This window comes from Aythya ferina, assembly GCF_964211825.1.
Source record: "Aythya ferina genome assembly, chromosome: 3".
NCBI lineage: Eukaryota > Metazoa > Chordata > Aves > Anseriformes > Anatidae > Aythya > Aythya ferina.
Window position 1 is genome coordinate 9,532,835 of NC_140298.1, and position 22,743 is coordinate 9,555,577.

Sequence of the window (22,743 nt, forward strand, 5' to 3'; positions counted from 1 at the left end):
ACTTGCACACAGAACATCCTTCTGCAACAGGAACAGGCTACATGCAGAATCTGGTATTACTTTGACTTCCAGCTCTTGCTTAAAGACTTCGAAGTTTGATGCATACAGTAAGACAAAAAATAAAAAGATTGCTCAGGTAACCTGATACCATCAAATTATAACATTTATTTCAGTTACAAAAATAATAAGGTTTCTTTTACATAACTCAGGCACAGAGCCAAGCATTGAATATATTGCTCTAGGTTAAAAAAGAAAAACCCTAAACAGCACCACCTCTGTTGGAAGTTCACTTGGTAGTTCAAGTAATGCATAGATCCTTTCCCTTCTCCTGCAAGACTCTGAATTCAAATACAGGTCATATCAGCAGTAGATGACGCCCTAGCAACTGTTTTGGAGACCTAGATGAAGAAAAACAATGGTCCTGGAGCAGGGTCTTATGGAGAAATTTAGCAAGGGTCAAAATCAAGTGGATATGGAAGACAGATTGCTTCATGTTTGAAATACCACAAGAGATTTGTAAGTGCTTTCCACATGTTTTTTTCCATAATTGTCTGCATTCTCCCTTTCCTTAACACTAAAGGATTATCAAGGTTTGGTTCAGGTTTTCAAATTAGTAAATTTCTTTCCTCAAACCTATTTTATATTACTTGGATGGGAGAACATGGCAGTAGAAAAACTACTGGCTGGTAAAGAAGCAAGTGTAAAGTTTGTCTGAAGAAGCCTTTGAATTATTAGAAGATACTGAAACACAACACAGGCTGAATTATAGGTGACTAGTTGAGTTCCGTGCAGTCAGCAACATGATTCTGTCCCCTGGTAATGGTGAAATTCTTGCTGTCTGCAGTGGCAGCAGGGAAAGGCATAAGGCATAACCTTCCCAAGGTAGACTAATTCTTACAAGAAGCACACACTAATGTGACATGTTCTATGCTGTAATTTAGTAGAGATATTACCATAACAGAAGTGGAAAGTGTTAGCTTGTTAGTGCCCACGATAGAACTGAAGCTTACTACCCATCCCTCCCTCCCGCCCCAACCCACAAGCCTTAGGAGGCCTTTCTGGATGATACAGCTTTCTCAGTGAAATGTTAAAATTCCTGCTTTGTTTGGAGTGATTCATTTCAGTTGTCTGTCTTCTGGCTGGTGGATCATCTTCATTTCCCAGTCCTAGAAACTGCCTGAATTGCTTTGATCCACTCTGTACGCTCTGTGGACGAAGCTGCTTGCAAGTAATAGTGGACATCATTTGCTGTGATGATTTCAAACAGGTTGTTTTCAACATCACACTTCTTGGCTACAGGGAAGAAATAAGGAAGTCAGCTATGAGAGAATAAACTCCTGTATGTAAAATGTTTCTTCCTTTGCATCCTGTAAAGAGACTCCCTTCCTTTCTGCAGCTGTGCCTGATCATGCCTTTGGAAACCATTTGCAAGATAGGATCCATGAGATCTGTCACTGTCTTGGAGAGAAAAAATCTACGAGTTCTGCACATTTCACTTTCAGGAGTCCCTGTTCAACTGATACCCAACCATGGAAAAATCTGCAGCTCTGCAGAGAGCTTTCATTACCCAAGCCCTCCAGTGCTTTTCCAGGTACAAAAACAAGAGATTTAAGTCATGTCAGAAATCTCTGGCACTTTTCATAGATGGTAGCACAGCCTACACAGGCATTGAGATGACAACAGACTTTCTGGCTGTTGATGATAGCCTGCCTCTCCTGTGGGGCAGAGTATGCATTGAACAAATGCTTCTGGTTCCTTGCAGCAACGCTTAACCATTGCTGTTCCCACAAGTTCTAGCTTTGGGAGGGAACAGAACATGTAGAGTAACAAGTCGTTGGCACAACCATTTGTAAGGTAAAGCTTCCACATGAAATTCATGAATTAAAATGAGAACTCAGCTTATTTTGTCTAAGGCCAGTTATCCTAACATAGGGACACCATGTCATCATTTTGACAAGTCTGAACAGCTGACAAACAAGATTCCCACTTGCTACCTTTATCACAGTACCCTCCTCCAGTAATTAAGAGAGCCTAGTAATTAGAAGAATTACTGCATCATTGCAAATTGTTTTTGAATAAAAAAAAAAACCACTTGTGGTTTCAGGCAGATTTAAAGAACGCAGCAAAAACTTGTAACACAAAACCTATAACTCTTTTCAGTAAGGTTCCTTACAGTCTGGCATATCTTCCACTGCTGTCACCACGCAGCCCCTCAAGTGAATTGCTCCGAGAGGATCTTCTCCCTGGGGAAGATAAGAAATCCGAATGAAATACAACTCATCTGAAACTTTTCACATGTGAATATCAGACTAAAACTCCAGAATGAAAACAAAAACATTTGGTGACTTTGTATGTCAAATGAGAAAACCAGGGTATCCTCAGTCTGTCTGATATGGAAGGTAGGAGGTGTGCAAATCTGCAAATAAATAGGAAATGATTCAGAATTTGGAATTCAGGATCTGCAGATTATTTACCATGCTCTGAGCAAAGGTGTGGAAAAAAATAATAAACCTTTTGCCAGCGATAGGCTTTCCTTTGATGTTACAGTGAAAAGCAGGTTAGTTATAAAGAAGAGATCTTTATAAGATTTTGTTGTCATTGTTTGTTTATTAAAAAACAAGCAGCAGGAGCAGATATACATTTATTTACAGATTTGCCTTCTTCTACACTTCAGGAAGAAGTATTGCAATAGCTAAAGATTGGGTGAAGAAGCATTTTTGTTGACATAAGCCTGAAACCAGCAGTTCCTATGAGCTGACACACTTCAGCCTTGTGGGACAAGAAGCCAGGAGTGGGAAAGATGCTGGAAACAGAGGTCAAACTCAGCATTGATTCTCCAGTGCATCTAGGCAGCTTCTGCCAAGCAGGACAGGCACAGCCTAGAGAACCTGAACCCACAACAATAGCTCTGCCCCTGCTACAGTGCTGGACAAAATAAATAAATATTGTGGGCTGAATCCATCTGGACACTAGCTTTTGTGGGTCAGGTTTTGTCTACGGTGATGCCCCTTCCTTTCTCAGAACTGGCCTTGACCCATAAGAATTACATGAGAAACAAAATGCCATGTTTCAGTCTGACACAGAAAACACCTTGATTACAAACTGCAAAATGATGGCATAGCCTTGATTTGCTCTTTTAACCTCATCCACTTTAATCAAATGGGACCACACATTAATTCTAATTAATCACAAAGAATAGGTGAGAGCACAGTTCAGCGCTGCCTGTTCCCAGGTCTGAATGTCACATGCCAGCCCCAGAAACCATCCTTCCCTCTGCTTTTCCAGAAGGCAGCCAGATAGTGTGAGCGCAAGCAGCTCCACTATCCTGCTTGACCTTTTCCATCACACATCCCCAAGCAAATACTCCACTTATATTTCTAGAAGAATGCAGCCTTAAAAAATAAAAAATAAAAAAAAATAAAACAACCCAAAACAAAACCCACCAAATAAACAGGGAAATAAACCAAAGTTGAACAAATCTATCTTACTCCAGCAGGATCATAGTAGTGAAGATATGCAGGGTCCTCTCTTAAAACAAACTTCCTCACTTTCCAGTTTTTCCTTCGATGTCCCTAGAAAAATTAAAATAAATTCACATGAGATGTCAGAACAAGGTTTAAATGCCACAAAACATGGCTGCAATATATCCTGCAGGAAGGGTTCAGACCCTAACCTTTCTCCACAGTACCCCTCGCTGGCTGGCTTAGGAAGCTTCCCTGCCAGTTTGCTGCCTTCCAGCAATGCTGTTCTGAGGCACCCAGCCTTTGCAGGGCCTCTCACACAGGTGTAGACCAAGCAGAAAGACAGCAAATAGATTTAGCTCCAAGTGGTATAGGCATCCAAATCACATTAAGAAGTCAGCCTGGCTTATAGTCCACCAACTCCAATCAGTGTTGTTTAAGAGCTTTCAAGCTCTGGGAGATCTCATCCTGGGAGCTCTGGGAGAGCTCAGTCTGGGCCAGCCCACAGTCTCACAGACTCGTACTGGACACATGGACTCTAAGCTCTCATGGACTACATCCAGGTCATCTAGTCCTCCCCTTTCTTCCTAGAAGACAGGAAATTTCCCCTCCAATGCAAACAACCATCCTGCAATTCATAGCCTGAGCCTGATGAGAAATCATAGAAGTTGCAGGGAGAACAGCCTGGGAGACATCCCAGGAAATCAAACCCTGTGACCAGGGAAGATGAAACCTTCTTACTCATTTTACAGCATTCACAAAGTAACTGGGGTAACAGCACTTCCCAGCAGATCTAGGTTTTCCCCATCTTTTGCTGCAGTCTTGAGAACACGCATTATCTGCAGAAATGGTGACACTCTCAAGCAGTGATCCATAGTTTACTGAAGGTGACCAAATCCAGATTAACTGCTGGAGACTGTTGTGAATCATTTCCTCTCAGTATTTCAAAATATTAGTTTCTCAATTAACTACTGCTGTTTGCAAGAAGTTCCTACTAACTAGACAGAGGTGGATGTGACAGGGTAAACGTTAGCAGAAAGACTCACATCCAGTTTCTTCCGTTGCTTTTGAGTAATGTGGTTGAACAAGAGAAATACAAGTGAGTACCACCAGAAAGTACTTATGGTCCCAACAGATATTTTCTGGTTTCCTTCATGGCACCAAACGTCCAGTTTGTGTAGTTTAAGCAGATATCCTTGCTAAAACACCTCCTGCTTGTCACATCTCTTGCTTTAGCACTCTCATATTTAATTAAAACACTAAGCTGTCTTGTTCTGTACTAAGAAAATAAACCATGCAACTCTGGACAAAAGCCCTGCTGCCATGCTACAAAATGGGTTAATTGAGTAAAAAGGAGGAATGACAAAGATTAAACCTGTCAAATGCAGACATGGCATAAGCTAATTTTTCTCTCTTCTTTAAAACTTTTAGGTATAGAAGAGTAATTTGTTATTTATTGATCATCATCCCAGTGAGAAAACAGAAGGTGTGCAATACTGACCTGTTTCAGTAAACATCCTTGTTTGACTACTAAGCCTCTGAATTCTTCTTTCAGGACCACATCATCGTCACTAGAATTCCCCTCGCAGTAAAAACCACTGTCTGGCTGCATGACCACAAGAGAAAATTCAGAAGTTACACAAATGGTGCCTGTTTATATGTATATATGTACAAATCTGGCTTCTCTTTGGCATCCTTTCACCCTGTTTCTGTTACCAAAAAAAATACATTTTTTTTTTTAAATCACCTTTTCTACTGGAAAACCATCCTGTAAAGTTGAGGACCTCACCAAGTCGCCATTTCAGTATGAGATAGGACTAGACCAGGTCTTAGGGCATCTGAAGACAGCTGGAGGATCTACATCTACCTCAGTTCCTATGAAGCCGTATGAAGCAATGTTGGCACTGCCAATACCCCCAGGCTGTCCATTCCCCAACCCAATATAACCTTCCTTTCCCTACATCCATCACAACCACCTGAAGTTTGAGAAGAAGAGGAAACTCTCATCTAGGCCATCTTCTCCACACCAGATAAATTGTGATGCTGGTTACTGAAGCCTTACACTGCTCAAATGGTATGAATAAAGGTATGAATAACCACACGTATTGCATGTAGTAAGCTTTTGTGTTTACTGTTTACCTGACACCAAATCAGACACTGACCTGCTACAACCTCCTCACACCACATTGATACTGAATCAAACTAAAAGCAAGCTGAAAGCAAGCAAATTACACATGAGGTATCAAAAGAAGTGTCCCTAGTAGCAAGGAACTGTGATGGCCACATGGCTGCCTTCACCAGCACTGTCTGTGCTTCCATTTCTGCACAGGTAAAGTCTTCCTACCACAGAGGTGTTCTAGGAAAACAAATGAAGTAATGGGAGATTCATTTTTTTCCATGGAGTGATTCGATATGGTAAGTATAAACAAAACTGTAATATTTAAGGCCATTCTACTTAACAGTAAGAAGACCCTTCGTTAGCATCATTTCATAAACCAAACATTTTTTAAAATGTTTGGCTGTGATTGTGGTATTACAAGTTCTACAAATCCATCCACAGAATATGAAAAAATTTGAAAAGGTTGGGTAAGCTACCCAGGACAGGTGTTATCAGGTAGCTTTTAAAAAAATAAAACATCTCTTGCTTTTTTGCTCACAGGCAAGCTCTGTGTGTGTGTGCATGCCTGTGCTGAGTCAGATCTGCCAGCTCAGTGCACAAAAACGTGTTTCCAGCTTGAGCCACTCTGAGAAGCCCCATGATGATGAATTACTCTCTTCCATTCCACTGAATCATCAGGGGAACTGGTGGCTAAGTCCTCGTCACTGCCGAAATTACTGGGAATAATGCCCAAGTTAAGAAAATCTCTGCACTCAGTTCAGAGTGCCAGAAGAACTGTCTTGGTTACAGATGTGAAAGTGAGACAGTGTATTCTGAGTGTCACATAAAGACAAGTAACATAGATCTCTAGTTCTGTACACTCTTTCCCTCCAGGACTTAAGAATCCCAACTCAAACCTGAGAAGAACAGAGTATCTGCAAGTCTGGGACAAAGGAAAACCAGAATACAACACTCACAAAGTAGTAATAGGCATCGCTGAGATCTAAGAAGGGGGTGTCTGAGAGTCCCTCAGCTGCGGCCTTGGATGTATCTCCTGCAGGCTGTAGGTAGCCTTCACTCAAGAGGGAAGAGGCGAGCATGAGGCCTTCTTTGCGATTTCGGATGGAGTTGCTAGACACCAGCCAGTCAATCACAGAAGTGCCTGGTTACAAGGAAATAAACATTATCAGCCACAACCCAAGCCAGACAGGCAGAAACCTAAAAATACTTGCTGGCACTGGCTTAATTTCCTCCTCCTCTTGCTTAACTTGGCAATATCTGAACACTTTCTTAAGCTTCATCCTTTTAGCATCTCTCCTGTTGGTCAAGATGACCTCTGCCAGGTTTTTTCCTAAAACTTCTCTGTGCTCTACAGAGCTTAGAGCTGCTTTGATCTATCTTGAGACTCTTAGCTCTCTGCTCTTTTTATTAAGTGGAAAAGAGGAACAAGAGCTTCTTACCTGTAAAGCAGTGATTGAATACTTTCTTATCTTTTTCCAGTTTCAACTCCTTTATTCCCTTTTCAGGATCTTTCATTGAGAGGTACAAAGCACTGTGCATAAAAAGAACCACAGAAACTGTTAGCAAATAAAAAGCTTTAGCCAACTGGTACAGTAATACCATTCTCTTTCACAGGGTCTTCATATTTTATGAGCATAGCAATCTTTATAGACCTACAGTATGACTTAGTTTGGTCTCCTGAAAAGTTTACTGTGCAAAGCACAGAGACCTCACCACCTCGCTATCATAACTGTAGGAACAGAAGAGTAACTGCACAAAGGGCTCACCACACCTCTATTTTAAGACTGTACCAACTTGTGATGACTGCAGTGTGAACAGAGGAACACCCACTGCTGAGGCTCCTCTGCAGAGCTTCACAGCCCTGGTGCTTTGCTATGTTCTCCTAAAGGTCCTCAGCAGAGCAAAAACACTGTGACATCCCCAAAACCTGCATGCTCTCAGAGGCCCTGAGTAACTTCAGTGACTCCTGGTCTGACTTCCTTTTTCCCCCTTGCTTTTCACTTGCTCAAAACTAATTGCCCTTGGGGCTCTGAAATGACAAGAAGGACGAACACTAAATGTCACAAGCTAAATCCTTTGGTTCATTATTCAGTCAGGGTGATCCCGCTGCTGAAGCCACTGAAGACAGATTTAGTTGGATCTTGGTCTTGCGCAGTGTTACACAGTGCTTTAAGAAGCACAACGGGCTCACTTGTACCTTGGTATTTACTGTGCTAAGACAAAAGTCACAGTGTCCTTATTTATTTATTTATTTATTTATTTTTAAAGTACTGACAAGCAGATGGCTTTCTGTATGTGCTCTTTATCTCTTCTTCTCCCTTTGCCAGTTCCAAGACCTCTGGCAGGCACCACTCTCATCACCATCCAAAAACTATTGCTAACAATAGCATCTGCCTGCAGAGCAAACAAATCACAGAATCACAGAATTTCTAGGTTGGAAGAGACCTCAAGATCATCGAGTCCAACCTCTGACCTAACGCTAGCAGTCCCCACTAAACCATATCCCTAAGCTCTACATCTAAACGTCTTTTGAAGACTTCCAGGGATGGTGACTCCACCACTTCCCTGGGCAGCCTGTTCCAATGCCTCACCCTATTTCTAAAGTAAATTCTATACTGTACAAAAGTGCCTCTGCTGAAAGAATCACGCTTTGGCTGGGGTCTCCTTTTGCGCTGCAGTGTGCTCAGAAGATTCCTCATAAGTAGAATCCTTTGACAAATACACGTGCTTTGATGAAAGTCAATGTATTAAAATGATCTAATGAGCTCTAACCACTAGCTCATTTCGACCATGCTGCATGCTTTAAAACAGTTACACAGAAAGGACTCCAAGGGAAGCTAGCTAGGTAGCAGAAATGGTTATAGCTCTTCCACACCAAGGTTGTGCATATGCCACACTGGGTGCTGATGGAAGTAAACATGGGTGCAGAGCTACAAGAACAAACCTCAGGTTGATTGTTTCAGGCAGTCTGATAGATTTTCTTGTGGATTTTCTGGCAAACCTTTGGCCTCCATCTATGCACTGAATTGCTTTCTTGATATCCCGTACCCAAGCATCTCTCTCTTCCAGGTAGGCAGCTTGAAAAAAGTGGTCCTGCTGCTTGGCTGCAGTGAGCTTGAAGACAAACTGAAAGGATAAACATAAAAAGGATTAAAATGTTTTTTTTTAATGTTACTTTGGTGTAGCTGGTTGGATATGATTAACTTGGTATCACCATGGCATACCGCCTACCTGTGCCTAAGGGCTACAGAAAGTGCTTTAGAGCCAGCTGAATAAAAATACTCTGAAGAAAAACATGGACACGCAGAGCAGGTAACTAACTCCTTTAGTTACTTCCCAGTGAGCATTCCTGATTCAGCAAAAGTGAGTGGCACTGCTATAACTGGTGATTTGGGAAGTTCAAAACAGCTGAAAGACTGAAATGCCCGGTCCCTGCAGGCTTACAGTGGGCATAAACTTGTCTTAATATATTTAGAGATGTCCTCAGTTTGAGGAGAACAGCAACGTTAAAACAAACAGACTGCATCATGCTGCTCAGGTACTGACTCACACAGGAAGAAAAGGACACAGTCACACTGTAGAGTAACTGAACACATTTGCAGTCTTTTAAGGGCTTGGTAGGTAGATGAAACATCTGACCCTTACGTACACCTTATGATCACTGCTTTTCTAAATGGATCACAGTGGAAAGCCTGTATTCCCCAAGACCCCAAAAGTAAGAACAGATCTTTTATGGTAGGTCTAGGCAGAAAAAGACAGCACCAACCTGAAGAAGAAAAATAATTTAGACTGCTTGATCTCATTTTCATCCAGTGATCTTTTAGATGGAAAATACAGATCTAAGTACTCAGTCAAGAGGGCTTCCATTTCCTCTAAAAATGTAGTTCCCCATAAGTGGAACCATTATTTGTTCCACTGGTTGTGGAACAAACCAGGTTTCTGGTTGTACTAGAATATATAGACCCAGTGGGCATCTAACTAAAAAGGGCAGTTTAGCAGTGAATCTAAAATATTGACATCGAAACACCAAAGTCTACTGAAGCCTGCTTTTGTAAATGGCATGGTTCTGAACATCCCAAATATCTATCTACCAGGCTGGTAAATAGAAAATATCCTGATGCCCTGAAACCATGCAGAAGTCCCAGTGAGTTCTATGAAAGAGATTTCGAAATCACAAAGCACCGGATACTCAAAATCTCAGTGAAAAGTTAGAGTTTTTATTTCTAGTATGAGGAGAAAGGCCTTTCCGAGTCTTCTCTTAACTCCAGTTTTCAGATACCTAGGCCACTAGGCTAGACAACCAGGCTTCCTCTGAAGTTGTTGGAAAGGTTAAGTCTCCAATCCTAGAACTGACCAGTCTTCTTTCTGGAGATGTTTCTGTTTGTATTTTTGAGAAAATTAGAACATTAACTTGAACTAAACACCAACAATTTAGCGAAATTAAGAGAACACCGTCCCTAGGGGTGTTCAAGGAAAGGTTGGATGTGGTGCTTAGGGACACAGTTTAGTGGGTGACATTGGTAGTAGGGGGATGGTTGGACCAGGTGATCTTGGAGGTCTCTTCCAACCCTAACGATTCTATGATTCTATTGTATAAAATGAATCCTACTACGAGCAACCATACATGATAACACTATCCAGAGGAAAGCCAAGGGAAAAGCGAAAAAGAAGAAAGGCAGCAGAATTAACATCAGATTAAGTAGTGATGAAATAGATCAACAACAGTGAACAGTGGTGACTATATTTTACAATAAAATCTTCAAATATATCCTGTTCACAAGAGGCTGTGACTGTGTATCTCTTTAACAAATCCAAGGTTGCTTCCTTTTCCCTCAACATCTGCTTTTTGCAGTTGATTTAATAAACCAAGTGTGCTGATGATATGCCGTGAGGTTTCAGACAGGCCTCGAGGCAGAGACACTTTCCAATTCAACAAGCCAAAGTAAAATCAGATGAATACAAAAGTCTGCTCACAGCTTGATGGGTCCAATTTGGGGCAAGGACTAAGTGAGAAAGACTGGACTTAAAATTGACCTAATGAGAATTATCCCACTTCTTACCCTACAGAAGTCTTACTAGAAATGAAAGTTTAGTTTTAGGTCGATATGAATGTACACAAACCACTGCAAAACAGAATAATTCACACAAGAAGCAGAACCATACGTTTTAGCATGTAACCAACTAGAACATAGTATGCAATGCAGAGGCTTTGCATTCAGCTGTAAAATACAGCTGTAAGATTTAAGATACAACAATAAAAACTCTGTATTTTCAAGGAATACATGCAATAAATGAATCATTTTGGGCAGTAACCGCTTTTTAGAACAATCCCAGCGACAGTATTGCTTGTACAGATAAGCATGTTGCAGTTTTGGCTGTCTGAACAGTACAAGGTTTCAAAGTGTCTCCAGGGCTGCTGGTCTCTGGGCTTGCAGAAACATCCCACTGACCCAAGGAGGATCCGCTCCAACACCTGCTGAAGTTGTTCGTATCACTTCTGCTGACTTCAGACTCTGCAGCAGATCTTCCTTATTAAAAGACATTTTGGGTGCCTTGCTCCCCAAGTCTGACACTGAACACTTCGGACTCTGCCCATTTTGTAGAGTGCACACACGCTGGTGAATTATCTTTTCATCATTGCTAAGTATGATACCGTTACTGACACTTCCAAGCAACCACTACAGAACTGCTTTGATCTTAGTGCCTCTGTGGGACCTAAAAACAAGCAAAACTGTCTGGAAAGCAATACTTTATGAGAAAAGCTTTACTTCTAGCATTATGTTGTAGGACTGTAATACTCTTGAACATGGTACCCTCCTTCCCATGAGTTACACCTCACACAAAGAGTAAGAAGAGCTGTACAGAGGATTGTTAATTAGATAATGTAGAAACACGGTTTCAAATTAGCTGAATCAGAGCTAAATGTGTGCAGATAAACTGAGTTCCTTTATTTGGTTATTTAATGTCCTGCCTCATGCTCTAGTCCTGCATATAGTTATACTTCATCCTTATTATTCACGGTTTGCAAAAGAGGTGGAGACAAGTGCAAAATGCAGAGCTCCTGCCTTGTGCTGGGGCAATCCACTGACACAAAGCTGTGCCTGCTGAAGCAGAAGGTCAGGTGCAAAGCTAAAGGAGTCAAACAGTAAGGATTGCCCAGCCATGCTGATGGGTGAGCTGTTGGGGAGACAAAAGAGTAAATGGGTTTGATCTCAACTGCTTCTGAATCAATTGGATGCTCTCCCTTGCCAGTTCAGGTAGTGCAATATCTATGACAGGTGTGGGATGGGTTAGGGATGCATGATCACGAAATTCTCTGTCCAGGCACAATAATGGTCTCCTTCCGTGGGCAACTCCCAGTGCCTACAGAGATCTAGGAAGAGCTGGCAGCTCTTGATGATCCTGCCCACAGTGGGATTTACACAGTAATGGTCCTCTAAAACCTTTTGTCCCCAGGAGAAGAAGCCATCCATCACTTTCCTGACTCAGCCCATGAGTAACAACAATCTTATTCTCTGTTAGTACTGGCTCAAGCAGAGCTTTTAAGTTAAGAGCCTCTAAACACGATCAAGTCTAAAAAGACTCTATAAAATCAACATATTTTTTTCACATAAATATTGGTCAGAGCACAGAAAGAAAGAAAGAAAAAAAAAAAAAAAAAGAAGTAAAAAAAAGGAGAAGAAAAAAGAAAGTAAGCAGGTCTAAACCCTGGCTCCACTCACCACAGAACTGAAGGACAGGTAATTCTCCTCAGTTTATACATATGAGAAAATCAAGTGCTCTCTGAAGTGCACTCTCTCACACTATTTCTACTTTTCTAACACTCCCTGAGATTCTTTTTGTTTGTTTGTTTGTTTTTCAGTCATCCTCCTGCAAGTTTCTTTGAATTGTAATTGGATAATCTCCCAGATTCTGGGGGAAACTCTCTGTGAGAGGAATTCCTGGGTCTATAGCACCTATTTAACAAACTGAAATTGAGAGTTGTTAAGTTATCAAAGGGCTAAATATATTATTCTTTGCTCATGGAAATCCTGTTTCACCAACAGGATCTTTTCTTTTCTGGAACCCTGTAACCACATACATATGCTTGCATTTTCCTGCATTTTATTTTCTTTCAAATAAGACTCGATTTATGAATATCATGATCTATGCATCTCATTGAGAACTGAGAATCAAAAAATGTTTTGGGTTGGAAGGGACCTTAACAATCATCTAATTCCAACCCCCCTGCCATGGGAAGGGACACCTTCCTCTACACCAGGTTGCCCAAAGCCCCATCCAGCCTGGCCTTGAACGCTGTGAAGGATGGAGCACCCACAGCTTCTCTGAGCAACCTGTGCCAGTGCCTCACCACCGACACAGTAAAGCCTTTCTTCTGAATATCTAATCTTAATCTATCCTTTTTTAGGATAAGGAGTAATGTCTTTAAACTATCTCTACACTCCCTAATACCTTTAGGTACTGGAAGGCCTCTGTAAGGTCTCCTCATAGCCTTCTCTTCTCCAGGCTGAACAACCCCAACTCCCTCAGCCTGTCTTCATAGGAGAGGTGCTCTCTGAGCATCTCTGAGCATCCTCATGGCCCTCCTCTGGACTTGTTCTAATACGTCCAGTTTAGACCTTATCCATGTGCTTGCTGTGCTCGGCCACAGACAGCCCAAATATGTACATCATTTGAACCCATTTCCCCCAATTATTTTCCTCTCTCTCCCCAAGTATACACGTGGCTAGCTCTTAGTCACACACAAAAGCGCTACACATAACCACACAGCATGCAATTCATACACATCATGTGAATGTGAAATACGTGGGGTCAGGTAGTTACCAAAGGGTAATGAAACAGGAATCACAGCTTTTTGGAGGGGCATTAGTACCACAGCATTTATCTCCCTCGTGTCCAAATAAGCTAGTCATGGCTCTTTGCCATGATAATTAATTATTAGTCAGTAATTAATAATTATTTTTTTCTGTTGCTCATGAAATAGTTTTCCACAATTTTATTCTGTGGATCTTAGCAGATAAATTTATATTTAATACATAAGTTGCCCCACTCAACTGCTAAGTGTCCCATGACAATATAATTTAGCTCTGCTCTGACAGATTTAGAAGAAAAAAAAAATCCACTGTCTGAATTGCTCCTCCTGAAATATCCTGAGTTTTAACTCAGTCACACCTTTCAAACTCTACACAAGTCCAGCCTTGCTTCCAACCTTCTAAGACGAGGGAAGGTGACCACCAGGATAAATGTAAAGAATCTAACCAGCAGCCTTGTGCCCCTTTGCTGCCTCCAGGAATTCAATTATACTGTCAATCATTGTTATAAAAAAAACTTACTTACCGTTCTTTTACCAAAATCTTGGCATGGGCTGTTAATAGTGCTTCCTTTTAGTGGGACCATCCCTTTGGGGCTGTTGTCAGACTTCCGCTTATAGAATTCAATTCCATCTTCTAAGAGCACGACCCACATCGGCTTCCAGGTATTAAACATGCTGCCCTGCATCAATAAATCATGGTGTACATTATGTTTGATAAATCACTGATTATATGATATCCACCAAAGACCAGGGAACATCTGATTGACTCTAAAATAATTATAGGGTCTCAAGGGAAATAATGAGCCACAACCACACCCATCTCACCATGCTGTTAAAATATGTTGTTATTCTTCTGACAACCATTTATTTCCCTTTCTAGTCACCTCTGCTGTGAATTTTTCACAAATTGCATCATGACCCCAGATGATGTTTCTTTTCCGTACGTTTGTGATTTCAAAATGACCCAGTGACAACACTAGGAACAATCCTCAAAAAATCCAGATGCGAACTGACCCGTTAGGGCTCTCTCATTAACTCCGGGCTTCCTGTGCTGTGTTTAGGACTTGGTGCCACAATACAGTCAGCTCTTGAGGCCTGGCTGTCAGATAAGAAAGCACATATCTCAGAGGACTTCTAGACTTAAGAAAGCAATAGTAAGCATAATGAGTAGTTCAAAGGCCTCGGGCTGTGGATCTCCAACTGCTGCGGTGAGAAATTGAGGTGCTTCGTTTCATCTTTTAAGGCTTTTACTTCCTGTTTCTGAATCACAGCAGTTAGACATGAGAAATTCAGAAATAAAGCCTGGGCCAGACCCTATGTATAGTGAAACATATGGCAAAATCCACAGGGCCTCAAAGAGGAACGACCTGTGCTCTCTCTGTGCTGAGCACAATTAAGTGCTAGAATTATTAAGACTGTCGTGTCCTAGCTAGCTTCCCTCTGGTCCTGCCTGCAGACAGCTTCAAAAACGGTCACAATCCCAGACACCCAAGTGACTCACTGCTCAGCCAAATGAGCATTTAGATGTGCTGAAAATCAACATTTCTGAGGAGTTACTGATCCACACTCGATATCTGTAGGCCTCAAATCAGAGGCTATCCTCCAAAGACATTTGATTTCCTTATCTTTCTGGCATAAAGAGAGACCTCAGTTTATGCTCCCTCTCCTACCATGGTGGCTAAGCAGAGCTAAAGCTGCAGACAGAAATGAGGTGGCCACCATCATGCTGTGCAAGTGGCTTGTTTTGATTTTAAAATGGGCAGAGTTACTTCTATTTGCATTTCTGCAGAAGTGAACAGGACAGAAACACTGAGTCTTTCCCTCTTTCCCCTCCAGGATGAAACCTTTGACCATCACATCCTTTTTTTCCTGCCTTAGCTCTCAAGAAAGGCCTTTTGCACTCTGAAGCAGACCTTACAGGATGGAGAGGAAAAACCGTGAAAGATCTGACTGAGCATGGGACCTGCTTCCAGCCTCTGCAGCGCTCACTGCAAGCAGAAGGTAGCCCACAAGTGAATGCTGCCTTCCAAAGGTAAACTGCTGTGCTGGAGGCTCTCTGGAAACCCAGATGAGCAGAGAACTGAACGAACAGTCCAACCTTGATGTGGATACCACATAGGGATTGAATGTTGTTTTCTTTTGTTTGATTTTTTGTTTGAGCCATAAGAATTTATCATTTTTGGAGAACCCAAACTGACCCACAGGTTGATTTTCTGCTAAGGAATCAAGTGAGATGGGGAGCCAATACAAGAACCACTGCAATTTCCTTTTGCCAGTTTATTGCATCTTACGGTACTTCTGCTCATGGAGAAACATGTCCAGTACTTCCTGAAGACTCTGACATGGCTCTGTCAGTGGAAGCCACTGCGGAGCAGGGTTAGACTGGCAGTCTCGGATCCACACCATCAGCAAGCCTGAACATAGCCATGTCGATCTCAGCTAAAACAGCTCACAAAAGACAAATGCAGGACGCTGGATTTGATTTTCCCAGACTAAAAACCAAATCATCTCCCTTGCTCCAAAGGCTGCAGATAAAGATGGGTGTTCCCTGAACTGTTCTCTGAAATCATTACCCACTTTAAAAGCTCACGCAACCTCCCTTTGGTAGAACTATTTATTTTAAAAAAAAATATCGGTAGCACTAGATGGGTAGAAAATGAGCTGTTTTGCTTGCTCAGATGACCCAAGGTCCCCCAGATATACAGTGGCTTAGGCTGACATAAGATCAACTCTCAAATCTGAATCCATATTCACTGAAGATCATGTTGTACCAGCCAAAACACTAACCCCAAGCATGTTCCTAGCCTAAGGTAAATAACAAGAAAATCAGTGAAAAATCACCTCCACCATTTTAGAAGATGATTGTGGTTGCACAGGTGATTACTCTGGCAGGTCTGATCAGGAGTTTCACTTTACAGGTACAAAGAAGAGGAGGAGATTACTTAATTGGCAGATAAGGGTAACTGAGAACATGCCCATCCTAGCTGGAAGCGCTGGCTGTGGAGTTCACAGCAGCCTCACTGATGGATCCGTGTTAGCTGGTACCACTAAAATCTGCATCTTCTGCTTCTTTTGCCCGCCAGCCTCCCTCTAAGCACACTGCTGCTCCTCACCAGCAGCATAAGCTCACTTCTGCAAAGACAGAGCCACCTACGAGGCTGTTAGAGAACAGGAGCACAATTTCCACTTCCCCGTTGCCATTGCAATAGCACCCAGCTGCAACTTTCCATTAGCAACACCCACAGAGAAACTTCTTGGGGACCCAGAACTCAGAGGAACAGCAGGGACTCACATTGACACGTCTGTATGCATCTTTTCCCTGGCATACCCAGCCAGACATACTACTTGGGATCGTCTGCCCCGGTGTCTAAGTTCCCAGCCACTCCCCTGCCATGGAGAAATATGGATCGTGAGCCATCTGCTTTCAAATTGGGCCATGGGAACTAGACATCTGCAACCTGCTCTGCATGAATTTGGTCGTCTCCTTCCTCATGACGGCATTGGTGCCGCTTTGAGATTACTTTATGAACTTGCTTCCTCTCAGTGTCGGTCGAAATAAGATTGATGAGTGCCCTTTTTGCAACAGCGGTCCCAGATTAGAGACCCCTCCAGCCAGCAGCTCTGATGAGTGAAATTCTAGTTTTGATGAGCACAGACACCGCAGCACAGAGCTCCAGAACTGACACAATTTAAACTGCTTTACCCCACTACAGATTTACATAAAAATCTTGACCTTATCCTGTGGGCTCTACCACAAAAGACTCCAGAGCAGAGGTTGCAGTGCGGCAGTGACTACCTTCACAGAGGAGAGGTGTGTCCAAAGCCCCACAAACTCTCCCTAGGCCAGACTCTGACCCGTGCTATCACTGTGCATCCCCAACGTTTAACTCTGATTAAGTGCAGTAAAGTAGGCTGTGGCCATTTCAAGCTGTTACCTCTTTTGCCAAGCTTCGAATAAAGGCATTCTTCAAGAAAATAAGAATTTTTGACCCAGAGGTACATCTAAGATAAATGCAAAGTACCTTATATATACACTAGCAAGATATAAGTGCTAGCAAGTACCTCTATAATCACTAATATCACATTGTTCTATTGCTTAAGGAATTGGTTCATTTGCCTTCTTTTTTAGAAAAATAGGGAAAGAAAAAAAAAAAAAAAAGACACCTCTTCTGTTTAAGTAACTGAAACCAAAGTACATTTACCCATAGTCCCACAACCCATTCAGTCAGCTCCCTCCCCCTCTGTCCAAAGCCACCCCTTACCTTCTTTACCAAGTAGCCCTCTCTTATGCGCATTGGTTCTCGCTCCATGGCTCGGGCGGTCCTGCTCTGAGGTCTATCGGAGACAGCAGTTAGGCTCCTCTGGCAGCAAGGTCTGTGGGGTAGAGTTTTTTACAGCCCAGCTGTGTCACTTTCACAAGTTCCTCTGCCTGCTAATCACATGAAAACAAGCCCATTTCCTCTTAGGGTAAGAGATAGGGAAACGCAGAAGCACGTGTGTATTTATAGGCTGCCTCTGACAGAGCAGGCAGCGGCATGACAGAACGCCCCACTGTATCAAGCACTGCCAGCCTTGGTGACAGAGCCCTGGGAAACTGAATAAGCATTTTAATGCCTAATCCCAAGGACTCAAGCCCACTCTGTGAGTACATGAGCTCTAGGAAAACAACAGAGGGTGGTGTACCATGTGGCTGCCTGACGCACACCAAGAGGATCCCAGAGACAGGTTGCTAACTCACCAGCTCTGTCAGTGTTACTTCATCCCATCTTTGAAGCCCGACTCCCAGGGCATGAGCAGGTAGGGTTGGCGGTAAACTGGAGAGCCTTCACTTGGTTAATGGTGCTGCGCCCTCTGCTGATACAAGAACATTGTTTATCCAGACCTGGTCAGGTTTTGGAGCTTGACGCTGAGGCTTCCCACCGAGGTTAGGTGTCGAACAGCACAAATGGGTGAGACCAGCACACTGTGTGAAGCGCCACTGAAGGTCACCTTCTGTGAGCATCTTTCGCTTGTCACACAGCCCATCTGGCTGTTTGGTAAAAGATAAGGTAAAAACATTTTCCGGCATGTGGTATAGAGCAGTCACACTCCCCGTTTCCCATACAGGAGGAGGGGTGGTGGGACACAGGAGGCAGTGGTGCATTGCCGAGTGCTCTCCCACATGCAAGACTCCGTATCACTTCACAGCTGAACCCAGTGTTACCTCATCTGTCACCCCTGCTACTTGCAGAGGTATTTCACCCTGACAGGCACAAGGCATGGAGCTTCCTCCCAACAGCAGCGTTGTGCAGGCGACAGCCACTGCGTCCTGAAGTGCTCCATTGCCAAATGCCCTCCCCAAACACGTGACTTTTTCCTCAGACAAATTCCTGTTCTCCATTTGGCTCCTGTCTTCTCCCAGCTTTTACTTAGAAGTGTATGCAAGTCCAACAAGGTCTACAACAGAGGATTAAAAAAGCTCAGAGACTTTCTCTAGTCATTCTCCAGCAATGCCTATCTATTGGTTTTCCCACAGATAAGCGTCCACTCCCTCCTTTGTAATGTTCACTACCCCAACTGCTCAGTGTTTCTCCTGGCTGTCCGAACTGACATTTTCCTGTAATGATTTCCACTCGCTATAACTTGTCCTTTCCACCACGGGCACGAAAACTGGATTACTCCCTTCTATGTGCCAGCTGTGATGCACAGTTTGCATGCTGTAAAGAAGTCTTCTTCTAGCTGGGATGCTCTGCTGAGCCCCAGGATCAGGTCAGCAATCTGTTTAGCAATTTGTGAAGCTGTGACAAGCTCCACAAGCTCCACAAGCTACCAGACAAGCTCCACAGCCAAACTGCTTGCTCTAATTTTCTCAAACCTTTCTCTGCTAGCTGCTGTTTAAATAATCTCTCTAGGCCCATCATAATGCCTGATGTACTCAGAAGCTTGTGGACTCCTTGTGGACCTTAAAAGAAAAAAAAGGCACCCATAAAGCTACGGAGCCTGGGGGTGAACATTAAAGACCACAAAGTAGCTCACAGTTAGCTCTTACTTATTTCTCTACCTTGCTCCCCTTTAGTCCTGAGGAAAGAAAACCCCTTCCCCATCTGGAAGGGCTTATGAGAACAAAGACTAAACTGCCAGTGTCTTTCTCTCTGCAGGCAGCTTTTGTACAGATTTCCCCCTTGGCATCCCTGCCCACCTGCTCCTGCCGGTTTGGTGTTTATGCTTAGTCAGGATTTCAGGATTACAGTGATGAACTAATGATATGAAATGACCAGGGACAGTCCTTTGATAGAGCATCTATATGACCTTATACTAGAAAGTGGTTTACTGTGAAGAGAAAAGGATGCTGACCACACCAGTAAGCAAAGGACACTCAATTTCTCATTTACCTGCATAAAAAGTCCTTGAAGATGTGTGAAATGAAATTAGAGATACAGTAGCACCAAGCCAATGACTCCAGAATTTACCATTAGGTACTTAAGCAACTCACTGTCAAGGCATAAAATTATCTTCATTGAGTTTTAGCTGGATGCAGCTACTTTTATAACGTTTATTTTCTCTGCATTGTTTCTCTCATCTTCAAAGCTCAGCTATTCTTTTTGCCCTTCTGACTTTGTTTCATTTATCACCCATCATCACAGGGGAATCAACGCTTTGTCATCCCCGGGCAGAAATGTGCTGATCAACTAAATCACTCACGCAAAGCAAGACGGTCCTTAACCATGCAGTGACTGTGGCCGATGTGAAGGACACGGTGCTGATGCACATCTTCTTTAACAAGCTGGTCATAAAGACCAGCAGCAGGCCTAGGGAAGAGGAAGGCCTGCATTCTTCTGGCTTTCCATGGAAGGGCTGATTTCTGGCAGCAAAAGGATCATAACCTGAATTGTGGAAATCTGCTGTAAGTTACCCTGTTCTCCCCATTTCTGCCCGAAGTAAAGGTGCTTGATGGCAGATTACAAACATTTGCCACAACAACACAATCTGCAGCAGAGATCACAGATGAATATCTTAGCTCAGCTTATTGGCAACTAAACCGTTCCTGTAAGTGACATCTTGCTGCTGTACTTCCTCAGAAAATTATGTTTCTTTCTGCTACTTCAGGACTCGCTCCTGCAAGCATTAAAAAAAAGCAATCACTTGAATTTATGTGAGCAAGGGATCTAGCTGAGAGACTGATGGGCATTTACACCCAGCCATCTCTCTGCAAGTAAATGTGTCGGCTGCAAGGAACACAGGCAGCTCTTCAGCTTGTTACATCAGCTTTGCTGCTCTCAGTGCTAGCCCTTGCATGGCTGGATTTCAGATCTGCCTGCTGCACTTTAAGTGCTGTAAGCCCACTCCATCTGTAACAGAATGGTTGAGTTCTCCAGAAACATGCATCTCTCCAGCAAATCAAGCCAGATTTCCCAGAGAAATTAAATCAGATGCGATACAATCAAAATGATTGTCTACATTCAAAAAAATAACATAAGGTTTGCAAAGGTCCAGCTGCAAGTAGAAGTAAAACCCTTTCTGACTTCTACTCAGAGGCAGCGATCTCAGAAGAATTACAGCATTAAACTGAGAGCTGGCAGATGCACGGCTCAGCACAATTCACTCCATGTGGCACCACACACGGCTATTTTTAGCAAATGAGCGACTGTGGCTTTACATCCACTTCTCGAAAAGAAACCCAAAACCAGAACATTCACAGTTAGCGTGGTATTAAGAAAGGAATTGAAGAGAAGAAAGCAGGAAAATATTACAGGAATTGTTCGTGTCACCTTGGAACCTAACTGCTGCGTGTCGTCTGTCATAAAGGAGCCATCTTATTCTGACCTCTAGGCACGTTTCACGTATTTAATTCTTGTAGAGCCATGCAGCAGGATTAACATATTAAATGGAAAATGGGGAGATCTACATAAAGAGTGATACTGAAACGTTCATGCACCTGACACGTCACACACAGAACAACCATTTAGAGCAGATTCAAGACACCAGATGGACTAACGCTGCATGTCTTCTAGGCAAACTGGACCAGCACATAGCATACGCCATGGCTTGCATGCATATAAGCTCTGACTTTTCACTGAATACATCCAACCTCACCTGTGACCTACCTCTTCCCTAGGGTATTTCTCCATCAGCAACACACGTGGGTGATGCAGGCAAAGCAGAGAAGGCCTAGGCACAACAGAGATGTCTAGAAAGGTGAAACTGCAGCATGCAACCCTCGTAGCTCTCGGAAGAAAGAGAGATGAGGATGAATGAACACGTTGGTAGTTGCTCACCTGAGGAAGCTCACCGCCCTCTTCATGAGCACTAAGGGGCTCATCAGTGCACATGGGAACTTTGCAGTATCCCTGCCCCCAAAGGAAAGGGAATTAGCTTAGTGTATCCTACTGACTCCAGATAATAGCCTGTGAAGTCTCAGATGCCAGAGAAACAAAAAGCAGACTTGAAAGAATAAAAAATAATAATAATGAAGGGAAGGACACATAAGCCTATGTATTTGCTTCTAGAAATAAACTACTGTTGTGACTTAAGACATGGTGTAGGCCCTATAACAACATATTTAATTTTGACCCTTGTAGGGGTCACTGCATTTGCTCTGTGCTCAGAGCAATTTTTTATTTTTTTCAGCAAAAAGCACAATGCCTCCTTATTCCTGCAGTTATCTTATTCCACATGGAAAAATCAAGCATGTAATATCAGGGAACTATGCAGACCAACATCTCCCTAGGGCCTGGAACGCACAGAAAATCCCTGTGAGAACTGGCAGGGTATTGCCTGTAGCAAAACTTAAGACCAGCACATAGCTCAGGCAAAGACTGAAGGCTCAGGACTGACCTGAAATAGGGTCCATAGGTGGAGGTGTGGGGTGGAGAGTCCAGGTGAAGCTAGTCACAACTATTAAGGGCAGTTGTTATGCTGCAGCAAAAAAAATAACCTCCCAGAAAGACTTATGAAAGGTAGCCTCTCCCCTGTCATCTACAATGATAAAGAACATCTGGTAGGGGCAGATAAATGTAAGCACTAAAGGCATGTGAAGTTATCAGATCAATAAAAAGAAAGACAATGCTTACATTTAAAACTGCTTCTGCATAAATGCTCCACCCTCACCGCATTTCACTTTCACACAGTAAAACAGTTACTCAGCCTATGTATACGTGATCCATATTACAATGCTTATTAAGTTCTCCCTTGTGTTTGCTATTTTGCCGTAGTGGTCTGGAATACAATCACAGCCTGAGCTGTGCCCAGAGAAAGGTGATCATGCAGGCAGAAATAATAAGGGGAAAAAAAACTCGTTATAGATCTGACCTCTCGTGTACTTGGGAAGCTAATTGCAATCAATGCCTTTAGCCACACACAATTTACTACAA

The 22,743-nt window shown here is 42.8% G+C and overlaps 1 protein-coding gene across 6 annotated transcripts in view; it reads right to left on the reverse strand.

The window, feature by feature from the left end:
* Nucleotides 1-145: 145 nt before the first annotated feature.
* PLEK (pleckstrin) overlaps nucleotides 146-22,743 on the reverse strand; it is a 47,353-nt gene continuing 24,755 nt past the window's right edge. Inside the window, exons 1-11 of one of the 6 annotated variants that reach the window (XM_084515022.1) lie at nucleotides 21,649-21,669; nucleotides 18,132-18,244; nucleotides 17,656-17,767; nucleotides 13,918-14,073; nucleotides 8,525-8,706; nucleotides 7,020-7,111; nucleotides 6,537-6,721; nucleotides 4,963-5,067; nucleotides 3,489-3,572; nucleotides 2,174-2,243; nucleotides 146-1,293 (exon numbers count right to left, since the gene is read on the reverse strand). In XM_084515022.1, the coding sequence (XP_084371148.1) occupies nucleotides 1,154-1,293; nucleotides 2,174-2,243; nucleotides 3,489-3,572; nucleotides 4,963-5,067; nucleotides 6,537-6,721; nucleotides 7,020-7,111; nucleotides 8,525-8,706; nucleotides 13,918-14,073; nucleotides 17,656-17,703 (1,062 nt within the window). In that variant the 5' untranslated portion in view covers nucleotides 17,704-17,767; nucleotides 18,132-18,244; nucleotides 21,649-21,669 and the 3' untranslated portion in view covers nucleotides 146-1,153. The other 5 variants (XM_084515018.1, XM_084515021.1, XM_084515017.1 and 2 more) reach the window with 5 other exon arrangements.